The sequence below is a fragment of the Elephas maximus genome, chromosome 24 (assembly GCF_024166365.1).
Source record: "Elephas maximus indicus isolate mEleMax1 chromosome 24, mEleMax1 primary haplotype, whole genome shotgun sequence".
Classification (NCBI taxonomy): Eukaryota; Metazoa; Chordata; class Mammalia; order Proboscidea; family Elephantidae; genus Elephas; species Elephas maximus.
Window position 1 is genome coordinate 43732672 of NC_064842.1, and position 27850 is coordinate 43760521.

At 40.2% G+C, this 27850-nt stretch overlaps 1 protein-coding gene across 1 annotated transcript in view; it reads left to right on the forward strand.

Moving 5' to 3' along the window:
* Positions 1–7787: 7787 nt before the first annotated feature.
* Positions 7788–27850, forward strand: part of XPR1 (xenotropic and polytropic retrovirus receptor 1) — a 257077-nt gene continuing 237014 nt past the window's right edge. The window contains exon 1 of the mRNA XM_049868482.1: positions 7788–8036. Within this exon, the coding sequence (XP_049724439.1) occupies positions 7968–8036 (69 nt within the window). The 5' untranslated portion in view covers positions 7788–7967. The remainder of the gene's footprint in view (positions 8037–27850) is intronic.

The window sequence follows — 27850 nt, forward strand, 5'->3', positions numbered from 1 at the left end:
AGATGTTCACCTCACCCTCTAAGCTTGTTTTCTCATCTGCACAATGGAGATAATACCGCTTCCTATGAGGATTAAACTAAATTATGCATGTGAAATACAATGAATTTCAGTTGTTGTTATTGCTATTGTTGATATTATTTCAGCCTCTTAATGTCCTTGCTGTGGGGCAAATCTGTTATCACTAACCCTGAATCAATCTAACTCTCCTTTCCCTCAGGACTTGGAACCAGTTCATTCTGGTTAGAACCCCTGATGAGAATTTGCATTTCTAACAATTTCCCAGGAAGTTATACATACAAATCCCCTGGGGATCTTGTTAAAATGTAGATTCAGATTCAGTATATCTGGAGTTGAAACACAAATTCTCAGCAGGGAACTGGTTAGAAATGCAAACTCTCAGCAGGGGCTGGAACTCAAAGGAATCAGTTTGAAGCCCTGCTTTCCCTACACTCCTGCTCCTGGAATGCAAGTACTGCTGGAATAATTGGTAAAACCCATGCCAGTTAATTCTACTACAAATGAATAGTTTCCAACTTCAAAAATCCCTCATTGCTATTCATACAGCTTTTGCCCTACCCTGCTCCTATTTTTCTACTTAACTTCTCTCCCTTCCATCTGCAATTTCTGTGTTCATCCTTATGAACACCCCCAACCCCATGTCTCAAATGATTTCAGGTCTCTTCTTTCAAGGGCTAATACCTCCCTCTCTCTGTGCTCTTGATCCAGTGACCTTCTGCCTTCTCCAGGCAGGCCTTCACTTGAGCTTACAGATCGTGGACTATCCACTGGTTTTTGGACAACTGGTTTCTTCCCTGTGGCTTGTAGTATCAAATGCTGCAGAGACGTTTTCCACATTCATTGGACATCAGTGGTTCTGGGGTTATTTAAATAGAACCCTTATTGTCTTCGTACACTTGATAAACGAACTTTGTAAAAATTGAAAGCAACATGGAAAAGTGCAAGGAGTAAAAATTACTTGCTGTCTTTAACCCAGCAATGACTATTCTGAACATCCTTCTTGATCCTGTCTCAGTATTTAAACATATGTCCATTTTATGTTCAGTTTTACAGAGAGAAAATTTATGTCCCTTGCTCTCCTATACCATCCATCTGTTTTTCTACCCTGAATCATTTCCATAAGAATATATGTGGTGTCATTGCTTCCATCTTAAACAAAAAACCCCTGTATTAAAAATATTGCAATTCAGTTACCACCTCGTTACTCTGCTTCCGTATACAGAAACATGTCCTGCAAGAATGATCAATTCTAATCTTATTGGCTTCCACTCCTCCTAATGCCTTCTTGGTCTCCTTTGTGGGCTCTTCCTCATCTTCCTGACCTTTAAATATTGAAATGCCCCAGGGCTCCATCCCCAGACCTCTTCTCTTTTCTATCTCCACTTCCCTAGGGAATCTCATCCACTTTCAAGGCTTTAAACACTGATTTTACCTTACTTGTTGACTCACAAATTTGTATCTCCATCTAGGGCCTCTCTGCTGACCTCCAGACTCCAAATTGTCTATTGGACCTTTCCACCTGGATGTCTGATAGGCATCCCCAACATAACATGCCCAAAACTGAACTTTTGAGTTCCACCACCCACATCATACTGGCTCTATCTACAATATTACCCAATCCTATTATTTTAGCTACTCAGCAAAAGACCTTGGAGTTATCCTTGATGTCTCTCTCTTGCTCATATCCCACACCTAATCCACAAGTAAATCCTGTCGACTCTACCTTGAAAATACATTAAATTTCCAACTACTTCTTATCCCTTCTGCTGCTAACCTCCTGGACTAAACCACCGTCAAATCTCCCTTGGATTATTACAATAGTCTCTCTACTAGACTTCCTGCTTCTTCCTTTTCTCCCTGTCAAAGAGAAAAATTAATAACAGACATCTTACTTTGATTTTAAGTTTTTTTCTTACCCACAAAGGCAAATTTTCAGCTGCCAGACCGGAGACCACCTTGTAATCTGATATAAATTGATCTCAGCAAAAGAAGGAGGACAGGATTCAATCAATCATGTTAAGATTAGCCCATGGTTGATCTTCTATCCTTCTCCCTTCCCTTTTTAAGCTTTGTTGTAACTAGCTTACTTTGAGCCATTTACTTTTTTGAATCAAAACGGTCTCCCTTTACATATATAAAATAACTGCTCAGAATAAACCTTATATTTCAATTTTTTGAGTTTTGATTATTTTTAATACCCCTGAAGACAGCAAAAAAATAAATAAATAAATCAGATGATGTCACTCAAAAACCTCCAAAGGCCTCAATTCACTCAGTCTAAGTCTTTACTTGGCCTACAGTGCCCTAAGCAATTTGGCTCCCAGCTATCTGTCTGACATCATCTCTCTGCCTCAATGTTTAACCACGCTGGCATCCTTGCTGTTTCTCCAGCACACTCAGCACATTCCAGTCTCAGGGCCTTTGCACTTGCTGATCCTTTTGCTCTAAACCCTCTTCTCACTTCACCCCACTCCCACATCCCACCCATATCCACTACACCTTTTTCCCTCCATTTCTTCAGATCTCTAGTTAAAAATCACCTTCTCATTGGGGCCTTTTCTGACTGACTACCCTGTATAAAATAGTACAGCATTCTTTCCATAACTTGTATGCCATTGAGTTGATTCTGACTCAGGGACCCTATCGGACAGAGTAGATCTGCCCCATAGGGTTTCTAAGGCCGTAAGCTTATGGAAGCAGACTGCCATATCAGTTTTTCCTGTGGAGTAGCTGGTGGGTTGAAACTGCCAACCTTTTGGTTAGCAGCCAGAGCCTAACCACTGTGCAACCAGGGCTCCTTTTCTATACTTTACCCTTATCTCCATCTAACTTATTGCATACTGGTTTGTTTATTGTCTTTTTCCCCTATTTGAGAAGCCCATAGGCTAATCAAAAGTTTGGCAGTTCGAACCCACCAGCCGATCCCCAGGAGAAAGATGTGGCCACCAGCTTCCATAAACATTACAGCCTTGGAAATCATATGGGGCAGTTGTACTGTCGTATAGCGTCGCTATGAATTGGAATCAATTAGATGATAAAGAGTTTTTTAGGTTTAAGTACAGATGTTCTCCATGAATTCTGTGAGTCCTTCCTGGGGCTTATTGAACCCACAGTGGCAGTGAGAGCCAGCCCCCTTCATTTGTTTGGCAGTCTGAAGGACTGTGTGTCCTTTCAACTGTGTGCTTTGCCCTGGCTCAGAGCAGCTGAGTTTGGAAAAAGAGTACTACTTGGGTGCCTGGCAATGAGGATTGAGAAGTGGGAAGGTGAGGACCGGATCCATTTCCAGGTGGGAAATGAATTCATGCTGATCCTTACCACGAAATTAGCAATGAAGGTGGGATTTGCCCACCGTGCCACTTGTTTAGTGTGCACTGCTGTATCCTCAGTGCCTAGAAAAGTGCCTGGTAAGTAGTAGCTACTCAATAAATATTCGTTGAATGAACGAATGAATATTATAAACACTCTTTTGTAAATTGCAAAATACCCTAACTGCTTAAAACAAAAAAACCTCAAGGTGAACTTAATCAAAATTGTGTTGAAATATAAGTATTTCTACAAATTACTGAAGTGACTCTTTTGAAACCCTATTTGTAAATTCTTTATATATGTGTGTGTTTTGTGGGGGTATCATTGTCCTGACGCAATTGTTCTAAACATTTTTGGGTTGTGGAAACTTTTGAGAAAGCTATCGACTCTTTTTCTAGAAAAATATTCAAACCACGCACAAAGTCTTACACGTGATTTTAGGGGAGTCATGGGCCCTCTGAAGCCCATATATTGAACTCCTATTAGATCTATAAATCGATCATTTTTGAAAGCTGAACTGAGCCCATATTATTCTGAGTCTGGCTGTACTGGGAAAGCCACCTTTGCTTCTGTGAAATCCTCGCTTACTCAGCTTCCTTGGAGGCATAGCTTAAGATCTGATCCCTCTGCAGGTCAGACCCTCACCCTTCAGCATGATCACCAGTCTCATTTTCTCAGGCAACGTTTGCTTTATATTTACCGCACGTAATTCTAAGTTTTAGAACAGTTACTTTGTGGTAAGTATAACTGTTCCAAAACTTAAAATTATGTGTGATAAATATAAACTCTTTAAGTTCAGCAGTTATGAATTTGTGGATAAATTGTGGGGTATACTATTAAGTTCTCACTCCTGGTCATTGTATGACATGTACACAGAATAGATGTGATTTAGGATATGCAAAAACAAAATGCTGTTCACTCCTCAGTCTTCTGCAGCCTTTCCATGCTATTGAAGCTACTTTCTCTAAGGTTAATAACAACTCCGTAATTGCTAAATCCAAAGGTCACTCCAGTCCATCTCCGCAGCTGACAGTTTTTTGAGAGGCATTTATTGGAGGAGCCCTGGTGAAACAAGCGGTTAAGTGCGAGGCTGCTAACTTAAAGGTTGTCAGTTCACACCCAGCCAGCAGCTTCGTGTAGAAAGACTTGGCGATCTGCTTCTGTAAAGATTACAGCCAAAAAAAAAAAAAAAAACCTGAGAGCGCAGTTCTACCGTGTCATTTGGGGTCTCCATGAGCCAAAACGGACTCTGTGGCGCACAACACCACCACCACCATTTATTGAGTGCTCAGCCAGGGGCCGGTCATTGTGCTAAATGCTTCGTATGTAGAATTTCATTTAATCCTCACAGCAACCAGGTTGGGGGGGGGCGAGGGGGGAGGTTTAGTATCCTCATTTAAGAGGTAAGGAAACTAAGGCCTTTTAAGAAGTAATATACTTTACCCAAGGTCACACAGCTGGTAAGTATTTTAATACAGGTCTGTTGTTCTTAGAGAAAGATAAGGCAGTCTGCTTCGGTAAAGGCTACAGCCTTGAAAACCCTATGGGGCAGTTCTACTCCGTCCTATAGGGTCACTATGGGTTGGAATGAGGGCAACAGGTTTGGTTTTTGGTTTGATTGTTCCCAGAGTTAAGAAGCTACAAAATACTGCTTTCCCAAAGCCTAGCTGTTGTTATCTGCCTTTAAGTTGGTCCTGACTCAAGGAGGACCCATGCACAATAGAAGGAAACGCTGCCACTCCTGTGTCATACTCATGACGGGTTTTGGATCTGATTGTTGTGATCCATAGGGTTTTCATTGGTTGATTTTTTGGAAGTAAATTGCCAGGCCTTTCTTCTTAGTCCATCTTAGCCTGGAAGCTCCACTGAAACCTGTTCAGCATCAGAGCAACGTGCAAGTCTCCACTGACAGACGGGTGGTGGCTGCACATGAGGCATATTGGCCGGAATCAAACCCAAGCATTGGCCAGGAATTGAACCCAGGTCTCCTGAATGGGAGGTGGCTGGGATGGGAACCCTGGCCTCCCAAATGGGAGGTGAGAATTCTACCACCGAACCACAAATGCCTTGTAAACCTGACTTATACTTTTCCAAAAACTGTTCACGAACTGTGCTGTTATGACCTATTCCTTCACAATGTTGTTCCACCTTCACTTTATTTCCTACAACTTCTCTCCATGTGCCCTGCCCTTCCCTTCTTCCTTCCCCCCTCCCTCCTTCCTTTCCTCTGTCTTTTCCTTCTTTCCTTCTCTCTTGTATTCCTTCAGCACTTATAGAATACCTGAGTGCTGGGCATCTTGCTATACTGGAGAAAACAAGAGAAATAAGCAACTTGTCTTCAATGAGCTCATAGTCTCTGACACAAATTATTATTGACAATACAGTGAGGAGAGTGCACCACCATGATGTGGGAGCCTGGAAGAGGGTCAACCAATCCGACTGGGTTGGGGAGGGGAGGGAGCAGGCAGAGTTTCTTTGAGAAGGGACATTTAGCTGCCTTAAAGGATAATCCTGTCAGACAGCTTCTTGCCATTCTTTAACAATTCTGACTTCTTCCAAAATACCCTAGCTCTTGCTTTTTAACTTTGAGATCTCTGGGGTGTCTTTTTCCCTGTCAGACTGTTGTCTAAGACTGAAATTCAAAATCACCTTCTCTGATGTCATCCTTTACTTCCTGGTTGAATGGTTGTTTGTTTTCTTGTACATATCTCCATTACAGCAAGTATCATACTACAGTATAGCTATTGCTTATCTGCCTGTTTTTTTTTTTTTTTTTTACTAGATTGTGATTTTCTCTAGGAAGAAGCCAGAATCTTATTTATTTTTAAAACATCCTTCATCCCCAAAGTGGCATCACTGGAATGTCATAGATATTCCTGGGAGCAGGAGTGTGAAGGCCATGCCATGGTCTACAAGGGTTGCTGTCAAGAGTCCACTATTCCAGTCCATAGGGATCTGTACTGCTGGAAGCTTCTGCTACTTCCATGTCTGACTAAAGGCCCAGAAATCTCTCTGCAGTTGTCCCTAGTTCTGTCTTTCTAGGCCCACCATGCAGTGGTCTCCTGTCTGTGGTTGTGACTCCTTCCTGGCAGCATAGCCCTTTCTATATGTGTGTTTGTCTCTTTTCCAGCAACATTTAATTTCAGTAGAGGGGAATCTTTATGGTAGAGCAGTCTGATATGAGGCTGAGGTGAGGGGAGTTATTATTTTTTTCTTTTTTGACCCCGGTTAACCTTTCACCAGGAGTTTAGGCTTTTGTAAAACAAAAACCAGAAAGACTCATAGGTTATGCCTATTTTCCATCTCTCTCCCCTGGGGAAACAATTGCAGAACCCCTACTGGCATGAATTAAAGGGAAGGAAAAGGGAGAACTGACCCAGTCACAGTAGTCCCCTAGTGAACTCATCAAAATTGTGAGAATTAAAGGACAAAGTACGTGCAAGGGTTTAAATTTGTACTTAGTACCTGGACAAAGAGTGCTCAATAAATGGGTTGTTGTCGTTAGCTGCTGTCGGGTAGGTCTCCTACTCATGGTGACCCCATGCACAATGGGATCAGACTGTTACAATCCGAAGGGTTTTCATGGGCTAATTTTCAGAAGTAGATCACCAGGACTTTCTTTCTCAATAAATGTTAAATATTATTATCCAGGGCTCCTCCGCCCAGGGTGGGACCTGGGTTTCTGTCCCTAAACAGATCCTCCAGACCAATCACTCCCGCACTCAAAGTAGTGCCTAGCTCTCTGGACGATCTATTCCTCATGCTCCCCAAGGGTAGTTCAGTCTGGAGGCTGGGCCCGATTCTGGTCTCCCTACTGTCTTCTAGGAGATTCTCCTTCCTTCCAGCATTGATTTCCCTCTAGCTCCCAGCCCACAGGAAGCTCAGTCACAAGTCCAGTTGTTACTGTCCTTTCTGGTACCCACTCCCACCCCTCAGACAATTATATTGAAATTCAGAAGCAGCATGCAATTTTTGGCACTGACATCTTTAATTAAATTCAACAAGCATTTGCTGATCACCTACAGCACGCAAAATACCATTTCTTTAAATACATTTGGACCTTAAATATTTAGTATGTTTTAGCTACTCAATTTGTATTAATGCTGATCCATCCTTATGGGTTTTTTGAAGGATAAATATTCAAATGGAAAAATATTTGTGTAGTTCTTTGCAAATATAAACGTCTTGTGTGGATTACCGTTGCTAGAGTGTTAATATTAATTGCAATAACAACACTGCTGCTTCCCAGGCAGGAGCTAGAAAGCAGCTCTAAGGCTAGCACTAGCCAGACGGAAGGAGTCAAGGGGAGGTGCCTCAGCACGTTCAGCCCAGAAGAGGCGGGGCCTTAAGGAGTGTTTTCCGCCCCCCAAGTTCCGCCCCTTACCCCCGGCCCTTTTCGTCGGTGCGGCGTAGGCGGTTACCATGGGGATGACGTCTAGAGGGCGGGGCGGGGCGGGGCTATGGAGAGGAGGAGGAAGATGGCGGGAGGGTGGCTCTGAGGAGACCTCGGCGGCGGCGGAGGAGGAGAGAAGCGCAGCGCCGCGCCGCGCCGGGGCCCATGTGGGGAGGAGTCGGAGTCGCTGTTGCCGCCGCCGCCGCCAGTAGCTGCTGGACCCGAGTGGGAGTGAGGGCGAAACGGCAGGATGAAGTTCGCCGAGCACCTCTCCGCGCACATCACTCCCGAGTGGAGGAAGCAATACATCCAGTATGAGGTACCAGCGCTGGCCGGGGTGTGGGGGGACTCGGAGGGGCCACCCTCTCGCCCAGTTCCCACCTCCACCGCCGCCTTCCGCTCCTTCTGCCTCCCCGCGCTTTGGTGGACTCTGACCCGCTGCAGCGGGGGCCACTGCGGCATCTCCGCCACGGCCGTCCCCTCCGGGCCCCTCTGCCCTTCCCCTCCCCCGCAGCCCCGTTGCCGCCGAGGTAACGGATATACGGGCGGCGGACCCGGAGGAAGGGGCACAGCCCCGACCCGGGCTGGGGAATGGTGGTGGGAGGGCGAGCCCCGGTGGGGTAGTCTCGGGTGCGAGGGCAGCCCTCGGTTGCGGCAATTCCGCGCTAAATCCCCTTCTCCCTGCTCACCCTGACCTCTCGTCCCCACCCTGGGCGAGCGCCCCCTTGCCAAGGTTAGGTCTTGTTTCTCTTTGCTCACCTCTCACCAGGGAATCCTTCTCTTCCTAGATAAGCCCCTCCAGTGGTTTCCTCCGAGTCCTTCATTCCACAGAGCCCTTCGGCTTTTTCCTACTTGCCCACTGTTGACAAAGGCTTTGTAACCAGGTTGAAACTTGATTTAAATATACGTCGCATAGTGATTGTAGTATGCAAACGTATTGTGATCATCTGTCCTCTTTTGATAAAGGGACGGCGACTCGTCTTTTTACTGATGGCATGAAGTATACAAACTAATGACATCTTTGGGTTTGGCTCTTCTGTTGTTTAGGAACGGAGTGAAGGGGGAAGGAGGACAGAGGAGAATTTTAAAATGTACAGGTTTTATTTCCTAAAATTTTTGTTTGCCAAGGAGAAAATTCCTATATTGTAAACACTGTACCTTTTTTTTATCTTGTAAATTTTTCATTTAATGTCACTTCGAAATGGTCTGTGATTAACATACTTAAAAATAGAAGGTCTTATACATTTGATTGGCTAGATGAAAACTTTTTTTTTTTTTTAAAACAATATACTTTTAAAATGTACCTATGTATCACAGAATTCATGCTGTTTGCCTTCCCCTTTCTCCTGCCGGGTTTCTGTGATAATAGCTCTTGGATGGTATTTAATACATAGCGATAAGGAACTGCCATTACCTTACATTAATTCAGGAAAAAGTAAAGATAATGAACTCACTTATATATTTAGAAGGCGAGATGCCTGGAGGGCTTTAAACATTGCAATAGGTTATTCTCAGTAGCTGGCAGTTCAGCTCCTGGATAGAGAAAGACTTGTCTGTACCCTCCAGGAATTCACATGTATGTTATGTGCAGGAACAAAGAGTGTAAAATCAATATGAACACGTATGCTAGCTAGATTTTATGAACGGAACTATTTTAGTCTTCTGTTTATTTTTATTTAAGTTCAGTGATAAGGATGTTTAGGCAATAGCAGTGAGTTTATTTATTCATATAACCCACTGCCGTCATATAGTCATTGTAATAATCGAAAGAGATAGGGAAAGGAATGTAGGTAGGTTAAACAAAACCTTAAGGGTTGTAAAATAAACTCACTTGTAATACGCAGTTTTTTTTTATTATTGCCAGAAATGAAAGGCCTAGAATTATTAGTGCCTTCTTGTCACTTAATTTTCCTACAGTGTTTTGTGACCACATTTTGTAAATAAGAATGAAATAATAAGGAACTGGCATTTCAGCCTGTACAGTTTTTGATTTATTGTTTCCAATAATATTCGGTCACTTTTAAAATCTTGGCTAGAGTCCAGGTGATGGTTTTTATTGAAAGAGGAGTATCGGCCTTTCATCATTCTAGTAGTAATTTTCAGCACCACTGCCAGTTCTTCGTGCAAGCATAGGACATAAACACACTGAAGCAACATCTTGTACTTGTGATATGGTATGGTATGCTTGATTTGGGCAGAAGCAATAGTGGCTGGGTGTATGCTGTGATTCATTTTAAGTATTACAACATTTAACTGTTTGATAGAATTGTTTTAATCTGGAATATTTGAGAATGGAAGGGGAAGCACATGATTTAGTTTGGAAATGCAATTACCTCTTGATTTGTAATGTCAGCTTTGTGATTGGAGTAACCACAGTGATTTCTGGGATTCTTCATTCACATAGTCCATTTGCATACTAACCCTAAGGGTTACTCAAGGTTGGTTACAGCGGGACAAAATTCCTGAGCATATGTGTGGCTGAATTATCTTGCCTGGGCCAATTATAAATTGCTATTTGGAAATTTCATTTATTGTAGATAATTGAAATTTGATTCTGCAGAGATTTCCTACTATATGTCTCCTGACCTGGATAAGCTCATTGTTTAGTAGGCACAATTAAGTGAGGGGCACTTTTCTCTGTGAGTTGGAGCCATTAAAGAAATGCTTATAGGCTTGGTATCTGTGTATTGTGTGTTGTTTCTCAAGAGCTGGTGGTGTTCATTTAAAAATAATAAAGCAGCATAAAGAAGAGTCTTTAGAGCCGAGGAATTTTGACAGTGTAAAAATTTTGGGGGGAAAAAGGACGCGCATAAGAGATGTTTTAGCTTTTTGTTAGAGAAAAGAACCTTTCATAATGCAATAATATGTAGTTCTGCTATATGAGGATGATACCTCTGAAACATTCTTTGTAGAGCAAACACTTGAATTTATGTTTCAAACAATGGTGGTGAAATTTTGGTGTATTACACCTGATTTTTAGCCTATGATGCTGTCCAGTACTGTGAACTATTCTGAACAGTTCAGATTCTTTGGTTTTTATGTCATTTTGCTATATTAAGTATTACTTCAAATAAGTGGAGCATTAGAACTGAAAATTTTGTTTAACATACAATTTTAAGTGCCAATTCTTTTATAAGTTAACTATGAAACTCTGGGGGCAATCTTTTTGCCTTTCTAGGCCTCTTTCTTTTTCCATAAATGAGAATATAGGGCCAGAGCTTTTCAAGATCCACGCTAGTTCATAGGTTCTTTGATTTAACTTTTGGTGGTTGTTATTCCTTAGATTATTAATTTTTTTTAATGCTAGTGAGCCATCAATACCCAGGAAATTAATACAGTTTTTAATTTGAAAATAGGTTTTGAAGTTCATAGGCTTAGTCTTCGTAGGCAGAACAATAAAGCCTAAAAGAGTAGAGCAACATGAAGAAACCACATAACAGAAATCTGTTTGATTCAAGTTTGTGAATAATATTTATAAAGAATAAACACAAATAAGCAGAGACTATCCCTGTCTCAGGTAATCTATTTGAGTGTAAATCTTGACATATAAGATAGAGCATCAATAAATCTTTATAAGAACACTCTTCTAAAAATTTACAATCAGTGATTATATATTTTAGAGCTTGTAGTTGATTAATCAGAATTAACTTAGACCAGTTAATACCAAATGGACTTTAGAGAACAGTTTACAGAATATTAGCAAAACCAGCAAATATACTGGTGCTGACTTATGTTTTCTTCCCTAGGAACCTATGCTTCTTTGATTCCTTAGGAACCAGGAATGGTTTTTTCAGTGAATACTTTAGTTTTGCAAGATACTAAAATAATGAGGTCTGTAAATGACAGGATTTTAGAGCAGACAGGGAATTTAGAGTTTATCTCCCTCCTTGTTTTCTCAGGCAAGGAATCCAAGGTCCAGAAAGGTTAAGTCACTTGTCCAAGATCATATATATAGCTAGTCTCTTGAGCATTGGGTGTGTAATCGTTGGGGTCACACACACTAGCTGTGTGACCCTGATGAAATCACTTTTTCTTTCTGCGCTTTAGGTTCTTCATCTGTAAATTGAGAGGACTGGACTTCATGGTTTCTAAACTCACAGCCCCATATTTTCTAACGACCCATCCAGCTTTAAATTTCTGTGCTTTTTTTTGTGATTTAATTATATTTGATAAAGAGGACAGAATTTAAAGGCGTATTATTAATAACATGATCCAGCCCACTACTGTTGAGTGGATTCTGACTCATAACGACCCTATTATGTTGATTAGTTAGGATTAACTTCCCTTGCTGGAACTTGTTTGAAATTTCCAGTTTGGCCACCCGATGGGGCACAAACCACACGTTTTCTTTCAGGCACTTCTCTCACAGATGAAAGTATAGTGTATTTAAGATAAAAACAAAACCCGTACTTGCAAATGATTGTGTCAGTGAGATGCCTGGCATTTACAGTTGTTTCTTAAGTAGGTGAGTGAATGTTGTATAAGACAGGAAGCTATAACAGTTCATTATTTTTTGTAAAATGTTTTAGGGTGATTAACCTGGAAAGATTATACTTGTCCATCTTTGAAGGTTGGTTTTGGATCAGATTTTGGGTAAACGCCCAGATCATAAGACCCTAAGAGTCTTATTTGACCTGGGGTGGCCACAGAAAATTAGTTCTGGCTTCAAGTTCAGTCCTAATCTGGAAAGCACTCGAAAGACTGAATTGCTCTGCCTAGGGGTTTCAAGGATATTTAAGTAGTAACTCCCAAAGGAGAGTACCAAAACTCTCATGGAGAAGGAGAAGATAGTATTAGAACTGGTATTTCTATTTATTTATTCATTTCGGATAAGGAAGGGAAGAAATAAAGCTTTACAAATACAGGTATTTAAATGGATCGATGCTGTGCCCTCACTTAGCAGGTCATACACAGGTATTCTGAGGGAGAGAGAGAGGATTAACAGAAGTTCTTTCACTTGTTTGTGCACTTTGAGCAAATAACAACTAACCCACCTGCAGTTAAATGAATTTATGGGTATTATCTAGTTTAACTTAACTAACCTTTATAAGATGGATGTGACTTAAAGACTTCTGTAAAGAAGCCTTAGAAATATTACCAGTTTCGCAAGTGTAAATGAACAAGAAAATGGTAGAGCGGACAGTCCTCTTCTAGTACTAGCCTTTTGTCAGCCAAATTACAGATAAAAACATGACACTTCAATAGGCCTGATGAGAAGTTGGGTAAAACATTTCAAAATTACTGAGGTAATTCTTTGAAATAAGATTTTTATGTTCACTGTCATCCATGATGAACATCACCCTCAGTATATTATGTATTGTGAATATTTTGCTTTTGTGAGGTATATTTTTCAGCTTATAGCCATTACAATCAAAATCATCTGCATTTTGAACTTTGAACCAGACCTTTGAAATACTGTGTCACAAAATACAAAACTAAGATTTTAAAAAGTAATGAAACTTTTCGGTTATATTGTTCTCTAAAAGTATTGTTATTGATGATAATTTTTTAGAGAGATCAAAAATATTTTTGTACTATTCATAAATGAAAGTTAAAAATTGTTTATTTCATCCTTGTCTTTCTCATCTTTTTAAAACTGATTTTTAACACTTCTATTTTTTATGTTATAATTTAAAATTAATAGACATATACTGGATGTTATACAGTAAAACTCTTTTTTTCGTAGGAGTATAACGTAAAAGGGTTGTAAGACTTGACTGATGCAGCACATCTACCATGGCCTCCACCAGACTGAGTCCAGTAAAACTAGACAGTATCTGGCTACCACCACTGACTGCTCTGCCGGAGATCACAATAGAGGGTCCTGGACAGAGCTGGAGAAAAATGTAGAACAAAACTGTAACTCAAAACGAAAGACCAGACTTGCTGGCCTGACAGAGACTGGAGAAACTCTGAGAGTATGGCCCTCGGATACCCTTTCACCTCAGTAATGAGGTCACTCCAGAGGTTCACCCTTTAACCAAAGATTGAACAGGCCTGTGGAACAAAAGACTAAAGGGGTACATGAGCCCTGGGGCAGGGACTGGAAGGCAGGAGGGAACAGGAAAGCTGGTAGTAGGGAACCCAGGGTTGAGAAGGGAGAGTGTTGACATGTCATGGGGTTGTTAACCAATGCCATAGAACAGTGTGTGTACTAACTGTTTAATGAGAAACTAGTTTGTTCTGTAAATCTTCATCTAAAGTACAGTAAAAAAAAAAGTTTATAAGACTTTATCGAAGTTGTACAGCTTAACCACAGCTGGTTTGTGAATTACCTGGTATTAATCTGGCCTTTAGGATTGAAAAGAGTGTCAAAATTCCAGAGTTCTTGCCCAGTTATATTTGCCTTTTCAGATCTTTCCTTTTCTCAGTTAACGCTAAGAGAAGGCAAGTAGACAAAGCTCATGAACTAATGCCTTAAAAATCGTTTAGTCATTGATTCAACAAGTTTTTATATGTTCCCTATATTTGCTATAGGCTGATAGATTTGTCATTGAATTCTAGCCCTTTCATTATCTTAAAAATAGAGAAAAAACAAAACATATATACACAAAATGTTGTTTTTGTGTGGGTTTTTTTTTTTTTTTTTCATTTTATATTTCAGTTAACATAGTGTTTTTAAAATTAAAAATGGTGTAGAAAGGGAAGATTGCAGATTGAGGACTTGGAACTTGGCTGTAAATTTGGATAAATTATGTAAATGATACTGAAGGCTTTTTCCTTAGCTCTTCAAACTTTTATATGGTACACCTTTAAATCTAATATGTTTATAGGGAAAAATTTAGTTACCTGTTTTTTTCCATCACCAAGCAAATCTAGCATTTCTAGGGACTGACCAGAAAATCTAAAAATTGTTTGCTTATTTGGTAGGTCAGAGGAAACTGTAATTAACCTGCTGTAAACAAAAAAACTTACAATTTTCATATTTTCTTTGATAAAAGGGTGTTTATGCTGATTAAGAAAACATAGTCATCTCTTACTTATTGAGGGTGACCTGCATTATTAGAAAGACTCTAGATCAGGAGTAAGGAGATCCTTAGACCCAGTTCAGTCACTGTGAATATTCATGAATAGTTACCATGTGATTTTTGAAGACTGAGGGACTGAAATGTAATCATAGAGGAAAATGGGAAGTTTGTAGGTTATTGTGTAAATTACTTACCTAAGCTCAGTTGGTAAAGTTGTAGCTCACAGGGTAATTCATGTGCTTTGCGGTTTTTCTCTATACCTTCGAGCACTGGTTTTCAGACTTTTTGGTCTCAGGATCATTCGAACTCTTAAAAATTATTGAGGATTCCCCTCAAGAAACTACTGAAACTAATAGAAGAGTTCAGCAGTGTTTCAGATTATAAGGTAAACATACAAAAATCAGTTGGATTCTTCTACATCAACAAAAAGAACATCGAAGAGGAAATCACCAAATCAGTACCATTCACAGTAGCCCCCAAGAAGATAAAATACTTAGGACTAAGTCTTACCAAAGGTGTAAAAGACCTCTACAAAGAAAACTACAAAGTACTAGTGCAAGAAACTAAAAGGGACCTACATAAGTGGAAAAACACACCTTGCTCATGGATAGGAAGACTTAACATATGATCATTAGCCATTAGAGAAATGCAGATTAAAACTACAATGAGATTCCATCTCACTCCAACAAGGCTGGCATTAATCCAAAAAGCACAAAGCAATAAATGTTGGAGAGGATGTGGAGAGATTGGAACACTTATACACTGCCGGTGGGAATGTAAAACGGTACAACTACTTTGGAAATCGATTTGGCGCTTCCTTAAAAAGCTAGAAATAGAACCACCATATGACCCAGAAATCCCACTCCTCGGAATATATCCTAGAAAAATAAGAGCCTTTACACGAACCGATATATGCGCACCCATGTTTATTGGAGCACTGTTTACAATAGCAAAAAGATGGAAGCAACCAAGGTGCCCAGCAATGGATGAATGGATAAATAAATTATGGTATTTTCACACAATGGAATACTACGCATCGATAAAGACCAGTGATGAATCCGTGAAACATTTCATAACATGGAGGAATCTGGAAGGCATTATGCTGAGTGAAATTAGTCAGTTGCAAAAGGACAAATATTGTATGAGACCACTATTACAAGATCTTGAGAAATAGTTTAAACTGAGAAGAACACATTCTTTTGTGGTTACAAGGGGGGGGTGGGAGAGGGTTATTTACTGATTAGATAGTAGACAAGAACTACTTTAGGGGAAGGGAAGGACAACACTCAATACAGGGGAGGTCAGCACAACTGGACTAAACCAAAAGCAAAGAAGTTTCCTGAATAAACTGAATACTTCGAAGGTCAGCAAAGTAGGGGCAGGGGTTTGGGGACTATGGCTTCAGGGGACGTCTAAGTCAGTTGGCATAATAAAATCTATTAAGAAAACATTCTGCATCCCACTTTGAAATGTGGGGCCTGGGGTCTTAAACGCTAGCAAGCAGCCGTCTAAGGTGTACCAATAAGTCTCAACCCACCTGGATCAAAGGAGAATGAAGAACACCAAACTCACAAGGTAATTATGAGCCCAAGGGACAGAAAGGGCTACATGAACTAGAGACTACATCATCCTGAGACCAGAAGAACTAGATGGTGCCTGGCCACAACCGATGACTGCCCTGATAGGGAACACAACAGAGAACCCGTGAGGGAGCAGGAGAGCAGCGGGATGCAGACCCCAAATTTGTGTAAAAAGACCAGACTTAATGGTCTGACTGAGACTAGAAAGACCCTGGCAGTCATGGTCCCCAAACCTTCTGTAGGCCCAGGACAGGAACCATTCCCGAAGCCAGCTCTTCAGACACGGATTGGACTGGACAGTGGGTTGGAGAGAGATGCTGATGAGGAGTGAGCTACTTGCATATGTAAGTTTATATGTGAGAGACTGACTTGATTTGTAAACTTTCACTTAAAGCACAATAAAAATTATTTAAAAAAAATTATTGAGGATTCCAAAGATAGCTACTGATATTTACTATATTAGAAATTAAAACTGAAAACTTTGCAAACACAAGAATATATGACCTTCTACTAGTCATCAGAGAGATGACATACTTCATGTGGCCTCTGGAAAACTTGTGAAAGAATGAGAGTGAAAAAAGCTACTGAAGTGGTATTATTATGAAAATAGTTTTGACCCATTGGGTTCTTTGACCATACTTTGAGAGATACTGCTTTAGAGTACCAGACTCCTTTCAGAACATTTGAAGATGTCTTGAGAAAAGGCCTTATGAGGCACATGAGAGGTTAAGGGAATCCCATGGGTGAACATTCTCTGGTATCTGCTTCACAGTAAAGGGCTATGGAGAAAAGAAAGTTGGCTTACCTGGAGTTCATCTGATTCCCAAATTCCTCTGTCCTTTCTTGTAATTGAACTAGTAGAAATGTGGTGAGTGTACCACTAAGGAGAAAAGAATTAGCATTCACTGAGCAGTTAAGAGCCAAGGGTCAGCTACTTTACATATATTATCTCATATAATCTTGACCACAGTTTTACAAAATAGATCATTTATCATCTGCATTTTACTGATGATGAAATTAAAGGACAGACTAGTCAGTTTGCACAAGGCTACATAACTAATAACCATCATGCGTCTCTGGTAGCTTGCATGTTACTGTGATGCTGGAAGCTTTGCCACCAATATTTCAAGTGCTAGCAGGGTCCCCCATGGTGGACAGATTACAGCAGAGCCTCCAGACAAAGGGAGACTAGGAAGAACAGTTGCAAACATCTGTTGATAATTAGGATGAGGAATGTACGAAGTATGAATCTAGGAAAATTGGAAGTATTCAAAAATGAAATGGAACGCATAAACATCGCTATCACAGGCATTAGTGAGAGTGAGCTGAAATGGACTGGTATTGGCCATTTTGAATAGGACAGTCATATGGTCTACGATTCCGAGAATGACAAATTGAAGAGGAATGGTGTCACATTCGATGTCAAAAAGAACATTTCAAGATCTATCCTCAAGTACAAGGCTGTCAGTGATAGGATAATATCCATACACCTACAAGGAAGACCAGTTAATATGACTATTATTCAAGTTTATGCACCAGCCATTAAGCCAAAGATGAGGAACTTGAGGATTTTTACCAACTTCTGCAGTCTGAAGTTGATCACACATACAGTCAAGATGCATTGGTAATTACTGGTGATTGGAATGCAGAAGTTAGAAACAAAGAAGGATCAGTATTTGGAAAATACGGCCTTGGTGATAGAAATGACGCTGGAGATTGCATGATAGAATTTTGCAAGACCGATGACTTCTTCATGACAAATACCTTTCTTCAACAGCATAAGTGATGACTAGTTACGTGGACCTCGCTAGATGAAATACGTAGGAATCAAATCGACTACATCTGTGGAAAGAGGTGATGGAAGAGCTCAGTATCATCAGTCAGAACAAGGCCGGGGCCAACTGTGGAACAATCAGTTGCTCATATGCAAGTTCAGTTTGAAGCTAATGAAAATTAGAGCAAGTCCATGAGAGCCAAAATACAACCTTGAGTATACCCTACCTAAATTTAGAGAGCATCTCAAGAATAGATTTGATGCATTGAACGTTAATGACCGAACACCAGACGAGTTGTGGAATGACATCAAGGACATCATACATGAAGAAAGCAAGAGGTCATTAAGAGACAGGAAAGAAAGAAAAGACCAAAATGGATGCCAGAAGAGACTCTGAAACTTGCTATTGAATGCAGAGAAGCCAAAGCAAACAGAAAAAACGATTATGTAAAAGAGCTGAACAGATTTCAAAGGGTGGCTCAAGAAGACAAAATAAAATATTATAATGAAATGCGGGAAGACTTGAAGTTAGAAAACCAGAAGGAGAGAACATGCTTGACATTTCTTAAGCTGAAAGAACTGAAGAAAAAATTCAAGCCTTGCATTGCAGTATTGAAGGATTCTACAAGGAAAATATAGAACGACGTAGGAAGCATCAAAAGAAGGTGGAAGGAATGCACAGAGACACTATACCAAAAAGAATTGGTCAACGTTCAGCCATTTCAGTAGGTAGCATATGATCAAGAACTGATGGTACTAAAGGAAGAAATCCAGGCTGCAGAACTAATGGTACTGAAGGAAGAAATCCAGGCTGCACTAAAGGCATTGGTGTAAAAAAAGCCTCCAGGAATTGACGGAATACCTGTTGATATATTTCAACAAATGGATGCAGTGCTGTAGGTGCTCACTCATCTCTGCCAAGAAATTTGGAAGAGAGCTACCTGGCCAGCTGATAGTTAGAGATCCATGTTTGTACCCAGTCAAAGAAAGGTGATCCAACAGATTGCAGAAATTCTTGAGCAATATCATTAATATCGTACCCAAGTAAAGTTTTGCTGAAGATCATTTAAAAGTGGTTGCAGCGGTATGTTGATAGAGAACTGCCAGAAATTCAAGCCGGAGTCAGAAGAGGACTTGGAACAAAGGATATCATTGCTGATGTCAGATGGATCTTGGCTGAAAACAGAGAATACCAGACAGGTTTTTGACTGTGCAAAGGCATTTGACTGTGTGGATCATAACAAATTATGGATAACATTGCAAAGAATGGAAATTCCAGAACACTTAATTGTGCTCATGAGGAACCAGTACATAGACCAAGAGGCAGCCTTTTGAGAAGAACAAGGGGATAATGCTTGGTTTAAAGTCAGGAAAGGTATGCATCAGGGTTGTATCCTTTCCCATACTTATTCAATCCATATACTAAGCAAATAACCTGAGAAGCTGAACTTTATGATGAAGAACACAGCGTCAGGATTGGACAAAGACTTGTTAACAGCTTGTGATACGCAGATGACACAACCTTGCTCTCCGAATGTGAAGAGGACTTGAAGCACTTACTGATGAAGACCAAAGACTGCAGCCTTCAGTATGGACTGCACCTCCACATAAAGAAAACAAAAATCCTCGCAACTGGACCAACAAACAGCATTCTGATAAACAGAGAAAATATTGAAGTTGTCAAGGGTTTCATTTTTACTAAGGTCTACAATCAGCGGCTGTGGAAGCAGCAGTCAAGAAATCAGAGTATGTTATTGCATTGGGCAAATCTGCTGCAAAAGTCATCTTTAAAGGGTTAAAAAGCAAAAAGCTGTGACTTTGAGAACTAAGGTGCACGTGACCTAAGCCATGATATTTTCAGTTGCCTCATATGCATGCAAAAGCTGGACAGTGAATAAGGAAGACCGAAAAATTGGTACCTTCGAATTATGGTGTTTTCCAAGAATATCGAGTATACCATAGACTGCCAAAAGAGCGAACAATTCTGTCTTGGAAGAAGTACAGCCAGAATGTTCCTTAGAAGCAGGGATGGCGGGACTTCATCTAATGTACTTTAGACGTATTATCAGGAGGGACCAGTCCCTGGACAAGGACATCATGCTTGATAAAGTTGAGGGTCAGTGAAAAAGCAAAAGACCCTCAACAAGATGGATTGACACAGTGGCTGAAACAGTGGGCTCAAACATAGCAATGATTGTGAGAATGACTCAGGACCATGCAGTGTTTTGTTCTGTTGTACACAGGGTTTTTGTGCACTGAAACTGACTCAATGGCACCTAACAACAACTTAAGAACAACATAACTAATAAGTATTATAGTCAGGTTTTGAAATCAGATCTGTCAGACTATGGAGCTCTTGCTTTTGTATAGGAATTGTAAATAACAGGTAGTGTGACAGCAACAGTGCTGTTAGTTTTTGGAGTTTTTACTGTGTCAGTTACTGTGCTGTGTACTTTAAAAACATTTTCTCCTCATAGCAGGCCGTTAAGGTAGGTTGTTTACTCTGTTTATAGATGGGAAAAAATGAGTCTTAGAACCATTAAGTAACTAATTATGTTCATACTGCTAATTGTAGGTAGCAGAGATTAGATTGTAGGAGCCCATGGCCTTAACTCCTACATCCTGTTATTTTGTGAAAAATAAATAAATTCATCCATTAATACATACATAAATTAAGTTGTGGCTTGACCTGGTCTCTAGCACCACTGCTGTAATCTGGTGAAGTAATGGCTGGTCTATTTTTAGTACCGGGTCTTGGTTTGCATGGTTTGGAGGAAGTAGAGTGTGGTCTAGAGGGCAGAGTTTATTAATTTGTAATTCCCTCAAGGTAATCAGTATAACTCTTATTGGACAGGCAGCTGGTAAGTAGAGGGTTTATGAAGGTGAACCATAAGAAAATGATGAGATAATGGTGATAGAGTAAAAGGAGGAAGATAAAAGTCGACATAGCTGTTAGTATGCCACAGTTGTGACATTTCTGTATCATCTGTTTTCGAACGTTAGACCTGTAAGGAACTTTAGAAATCGTTTAGTCCAGTTCACTTCTTTACTTAAATGGGAAGTAAGGTCTATAGATGTTAAATGATTCCAGGTCACATGGCAGTTTAGTTGCAGAGTTAACAGAATCACCGTGATTGATTTTACATCATATGCTAATATGTTAATAACATATACAGAGCACACACTCTGGAGCCTGATTGCCTAAACTCATATCCCAGCTTCAGAGTTTACTAGCTAAGTGATCTCACAAGTCATCTTTATAACCTCTCAATGCTTCAGTTTCCTCATCTGTAAAATGGAGATAATAATTGTAATTACAGGACTGTTTTGAGGATTAAATGAGTTAAAATATGAAAAAGTGCTTAGAACAATGCCTAGCACGTAGTAAGAGGTATATATTTGCTATAAAAATTCTTTCTCCTGTCGAGCCTAGTGGAATTAGATAATGTTAGGTTAACAGCATCTTGGATTCTGTAATTATCTTTGTGAGGGAACCCGAACCTCAAAGCTTATTGCTCTGGGCTTGTCCAGTTCAGGTTTTCTTGGAAGTAGCTTTGTTGATTTTACCTATTACTTCTGTTATCTGTGGTACTTATTTTAATAAATTTTCCTTAACCTTTTTGTATAAGAAAAGCAGGTGAGAACAATTATGTGCCTATGAAGTAAGTTGAATTCTCCTCAGCGACTTGTATCCTTGTGTGTCTAAATAGCTTGAATATGTTAAGTGGAAACCCTGGTGGCATAGTGGTTAAGTACTACGACTGCTAACCAAGAGGTCGGCAGTTCAAATCCCCCAGGCGCTCCTTGGAAACTCTGTGGGGCAGTTCTCCTCTGTCTTATAGGGTCGTTATGAGTTGGAATTGACTCGACGGCAGTGGGTTTGGTTTGGTTGTTTAAATGGGTGTCTAATTTTAGTGTTTTTCAATTTCCCAGTGAAAATTTAATTTTTAATCCTAGCATTAGTTTTAGATTTGAAAAAGACCTTCTCAACTCCCTTGTTTCACAGATGAATAAATTCAGGGTAGAGAGGCCAAAAGATGTGGTTAAAGTCTTAACAGCTAGCTTGTAGCAGAGCCTGGAAGAAGAATATTGGCTTCTTCCTCATTGCTGTACTTTGCTGAGACTTACCACTGCCACATAAACATTTTTTTGCTTTTAAATTTTAAGAGTGAATTTTCTTTGTAAGAGTCAATATGATTTAAATGTTCTTGTTAGTGATTACTCAGATACTCGGCACCAATGTATTTATCTAAATCTCATCCATTAGATCACATAAACAGTTTACAAAAGCTCTAGTGTGTGCCAATCAAAAGACTGAGCAAATTATGAGACTCATACCTCAAAAATGTCAGCCATTATTTACTTAACTGCAGAAAATTAGCCATTGCCCCTTTTAGGCACTGCTGCAGGTAGAAACTTATCTTGGATGAGAAGACAGGATCGAGGAATTATGGGGTCAGGTAGAGATGAGAGCAAGACTCAGAAAAGTTGAAAAAATAACTCCTGACTACCCTCCTCACACCCTCTCTCCACTCCCCCACGCCCCACACACATACCTCCTAAACACAAGTTACCAGGCCTAAGTCAGGGCATGTACAACTAGGGAACATCCAAATAAATATCAAACCAATTCATTAAGTATGCTTGAACGCTCCCCTCCCCTTTTTAATAACAAAATGATAATGATAATAAAAACTCACTGCTGTTGGGTCAATTCTGACTCATAGTGACCCTATAAAAGAGCCCTGGTGATGCAGTGGTCAAGTGCTTGGCTGCTAACTGAAAGATCAGTGGTTCGCTCCATGGGAGAAATCTGCTCCCCTTAAGCCTTGGAAACCCTGTGGGGCAGTTCTACTCTGTCCTGTAGGATCACTATGATTCGGAATTTTGCTTGAGGGCAGTGGGTTTTATAATGATAATAACAACAGCTAATGTTTATTGAATGCTTCTGGTGTGCCAGACATTTTACATTTAATCCTTCCCCTCTGAAGTAGGTTTTGTCATTCCCATTTTAAGAAGACATTGAGTCTCAGATTGAGTAGGTTGCCCAAGGTCACATAGCTGGCAAGTGGTAGAACCAGAATTGAAACACAGGTATGTCTTATTTCAGAGCCTGGATTCTTAACATAGTATTATATTGTCAGGCATCATGCAGGGTGCTGGAGATAAATGACACTTTAGAGAAGCTTATAATTTGGGTGGTCTCCTAATCATAGTATACTGTGGTTATGTTACAGAGGAGTGGTCAGTTGATTTGCCCTGGACAGCAGGGCATTTACTTTGGAAGAATTCACAACGGTGTATTTAAACTGGATACTAAAAGTTGAGTAGGGTTTCATCACATGATGAAGAAGGGAAGGGTGCTGGGGGCAATTTGGGCAGATAAAACTATTGAACAAAGGCGTAGATACGTGAACGTACTCAAGCATATTTAACAAAACCTGGTTTAGTAGATACATTGGAGAGCTGGTAGGGTGGGGGCTGGGAGAGGTCAAGTGGCGAATGGCCTAGAATACCATACTGAGGAGTTTAAACATTGTTAAACTGGGTGTGAACTATCAAAGATTTAAATACTACGGGGAAGGGTTAGTGCATAGAGAGAAGTGTAATTTAATTTAGATCTTGGAGAATACATTGGAGAGAGCAGGGCCAGAGACAGGAAAACCAAATAGTATAGCCAAAGATAGTGAGGACTTGTGTTCATATCTTAATCGATTTTAATAGTGTACATATTTTTCCACATTTTAAACATCTAAAATCAGGACGTGCCTTACAATTAATGCTATGTCATAGTTTAACTGGCAGAGATTTTTTTTATTCTTCGAGGTGTGTAAAAACAATTATTATTGGTGGCATCTTACATTTGGTGAAATATAGTAGCAATAATATAAAACATTTACTGAATACCTTCAGTGTTTCACACATAGTAGTAGATAGTTGTCAGATAGCATCCAGCATCTAGCAGTGTCTGACACATTAGGAACTCATGTATTTGTTGAGTAAATGATCTCTTCTGATCTTTAAAACAGGCTTGTTGATAGAAGTGTTCACCCCATTTTATATGAAAATGATTCTGTGGTGGTGTCAGGATATGAGCCTAAGACTGTCCAGCTCAACATTCCATTCTTTTTTCACTGTGCAGCTCTTCCATACTGTGTTCCACTCAGGGTTGAAGAAGAAGGATAGATTTGAGAGAAATTTGGTAGATAGAACTGTCAGGATTTTTATTAAGCTTCAGGGACTGATAAATGCTGATGAAACTTGAATAGAAGGTGCGCTTGAGGTCAGTGCACTTCTTGGGAACACCACCTGACTAGCTGCCAAGTGGCCTCGTAGGGTGTCTTTACCTTGGTGAATTCGCTGTGACTATAGTCCTGGTCAGAAGTTGGTCTTTTGAATGACCTTAGATTGCTCAGGCTTGGGCAACAGTATGTAATTCAGTGATTGACAGAGTGTCTGAGAAGCTTGTAAGGGAATGATGTATAAAATCTAGGGTGCCAAGTTACCAATTCACAATGAGAAGTGGTACCTGCTGTTCACATTCTTTCCCTATAGGCAAGCTATGAGGAGAGGAAAATTAGAAGGTTGCTGGGCAAGCATGGAATTAGCAAGGGAGAGTTAATGAGCCAGTTATTAATGCTATCAGGCCAGGGTCCTGTTTTGTTTGAGTGGGTCAGATTCTGGTTCAGGGAATCTTTTGCTGAATGATGTTTGGATGTGCTGCCATTGTTTTTGGACTTAACTTTTCCAATGCTTTTAATGATGACCTCCTCCTATTCTGGTTTACATTTTTTTTTTTTTTTTTTGGATGTGTTATTACTGCCTCTACTGGTGTAGGACCCATTCTCTTTCTTAACTTCGCTTATATCTTCTGATCTATTGTATGCTGGTTTTAGAATTTAGTTGAAATCCAACAGACTAATTTCAATTTCGGTTTCGTTACTTATTAGGTGTAAGACTTTTCTGAACCTCAGTTTCTATCTGTAAAATAGTAAAAAGTGGCAGCTTTTTTCAGTAATTGTGATGTTGAGATAATATATGTTATAAAACACCTAGCCTGTATGTTGTAGGCAAGTGCAGGCTAGGCACTTGGCTATTGTAGGTTTTTTTAATTGGTCCTAGAGTTCTAGTTACAAGCTTGAACACTATTCTGAAATATTGCCGTGTGTTGTTGTTGTGTGTCGTCGAGTCAGCTCCAACTTATAGTGACCTATAGGACGAAGTGGAAACTCTGTGGGGGCAGTTCTACTCTGTCCTATGGAGTTGCTATAAGCCGGAATCGACTCAATAGCAGTGGGTTTTTGGGTTTTTTTTGTAGGACAGAGTAGAACTGCCCCATGGGGTTTCCAAGGCTGTAATCTTTAGGGAAGCAGACTGCCACATCTTTCTTCCACAGAACGGCTAGTGGGTTCTAACTGCTAACCTTCTGGTTAGCAACCAAGTGTTAACCACTGTACCATCAGGGCACCTTGCCATGAGTAGCCTTCTTAGTTGTGTTCTGAGAACAGCAGTATTTGCAGTTGACTGGGTAGGTGTCATGGATTGAATTGTGTACCCCAGAAATATGTGTTGACCTGGTTAGGCCATGATTCCCAGTATTGTGTGGTTGTCCTCCATTTTGTGATTGTAATTTTATGTTAAAGAGGATTAGGGTGGGATTGTAACACCACCCTTACCCAGGTCACATCCCTGATCCAATGTAAAGGGAGTTTCCCTGGGGTGTGGCCTGCACCACCTTTTATCTCTCAAGAGTTAAAAAAGAAAGGGAAGTGAGTAGAGAGGGGGACCTCATACCACCATGAAAGCACTGGGAGCAGAGTGACTTCTCTGGACCTAGGGTCCCTGCACAGAGAAGCTCCTAGTCCGGGGAAGACCGACAGAGAGAGAAAGCCTTCCTCAGGAGCTGACACCCCGAATTTGTACTTTTAGCCTATTTTACTGTGAAAGAAAAATTTCTCTTTGTTAAAGCCCCCCACTTGTGGTATTTCTGTTATAGCAGCACTAGATGACCAAGACAATAGGGAAGTGCTAGAATAGCACTGTTAGATATAACTTTGTGCAGTAAAGGAAATGTCCTATATCTGCCTTGTCTAGTATGTAGCCACTAGCTACGTGTGGCTGTGGAGCACTTCAAATGTGGTTAATGTGACTAAGGAACTCAATTTTTAATTTTATTTAATTTAATTTTAATAGTGACATGTAGCTAGTGGCTGCTACACAGCTCTAAAACTTTTGCCGTTTACTTAAAATGATGGCAAGAAGGACAATGATCCCAATTTAATTTTGTCTCACTGTTCTATGTATGCATGTATGTATATATATTTGTGTGGCTCTGTCATTCTGGGACTGTCCTAGGATTTGTGGCAATAGAGGCCAAGGTTCTAGGCCTGTGTCTGCCATTAAATGGCAATGCCTTTTAGCCTTGGATCAGGCTTTTTTATTTTCGTCCCCTCCTTTTGGGCCTCAGTGTCATTTCTAAAATATAGGGCAGTATTTCTCAAAGATTGATTCACCAGCCATTTACATCAGAACTACCTGGGTTGCTTGTAAGAATACAGAAATGCAAGTAGCTGGGTCCTACTAAATATCTATGGAAAGCAAAATCTTGGCATTCAGATTTTAATTTGCTAGGCTATTACTTCAGTTCTTTTTATCTCTAATAATGTATGACAGTGAGATTTATCTTTAAACTATTATTCCACTAAGTATGTGTACATGTAATTAACACCATTAGAAATTTTATTTCTCACATTTTCCATACGTTTATGTGAAGAGCATAAATCTCTCCCTTGTTTACAAAGCTAACCCTAAAGAGCATTTTCTCTAGTGCTGGCCATTTAGTGCCTTGATTAAATAATTAAAGATGCACAACTACCCTACAGCAAACTCAGAAAGGGACCTCTTCTGTAAAATAGTAAGTGCTTAACTTTAGAGACTACTCTTGAATAGTACACATAAATGCTGTATGGAAAGGATAGTCTGTAATTAACTAGTATAACACAATTGCTTCTTGTCATTGTTTAAATAATGGATATTGGAGCAAGACACGCAATATCCTGGTTTTCCTCAAGTTATACTTTCCTAGTAGGTATACCCATAGTTGTGAGTGTTGTGGGAGTTAGATGGAGGAAGAAAGGAGGCTGGGATCCCACTGTTTATTGTGCAGACTTTTTCTTTTCAGTTCTTTGGTTCTCAGTTCTGCTCTCTACTGAGTAAAAAGGCTCCCCAGCCCTTCTCCCATCCTTTCATACACTTTCTTCAGAAACAAACCTCAGGCTCCTGGGTGTGGGGTAGGGAGGGTGGAGAGTATGGTGCTGGTGGTGTGAGGCTGGGCTTTATTCAACCAATCCTCCTATTCTCAGCCCCATCCCTTAACTCCGTGTCCTGAGATACTTGGTACTCCAGCTCCTGAACTATTCTGGGGTTTAGGGCTAGAATTGGCTTGCTTCCTGTGGGTATTCGTCTCTGGAGGTATTTCTAGGTTGCAGCTTTTCAGTTCTGTCTCTTAACGTAGTTTATTTCCCTCTCTGCTTTATGTCTTCCAAAAATTTATGTCTGTTGATGTCTCCTTCCCTGTTCTCTTTATCCTTAATTTAATGAATTAAATTTATTAATTAAATTTTTGTAATAACATTGTGAGCTTGGCCAAGTCGTAAGTATTAGCCATTGTTACATACCTATCCCTAGTAGTTTGAAGCCAACAGTTGAGTAGTGTCCTAGTTGATTTGTTTACTCTTGAGACAGCTGGGGTAAGGGATCAGTGAAACTAGGAAAAAACAGCTTGGATACTGCTCATTCAGTTATTGAACAA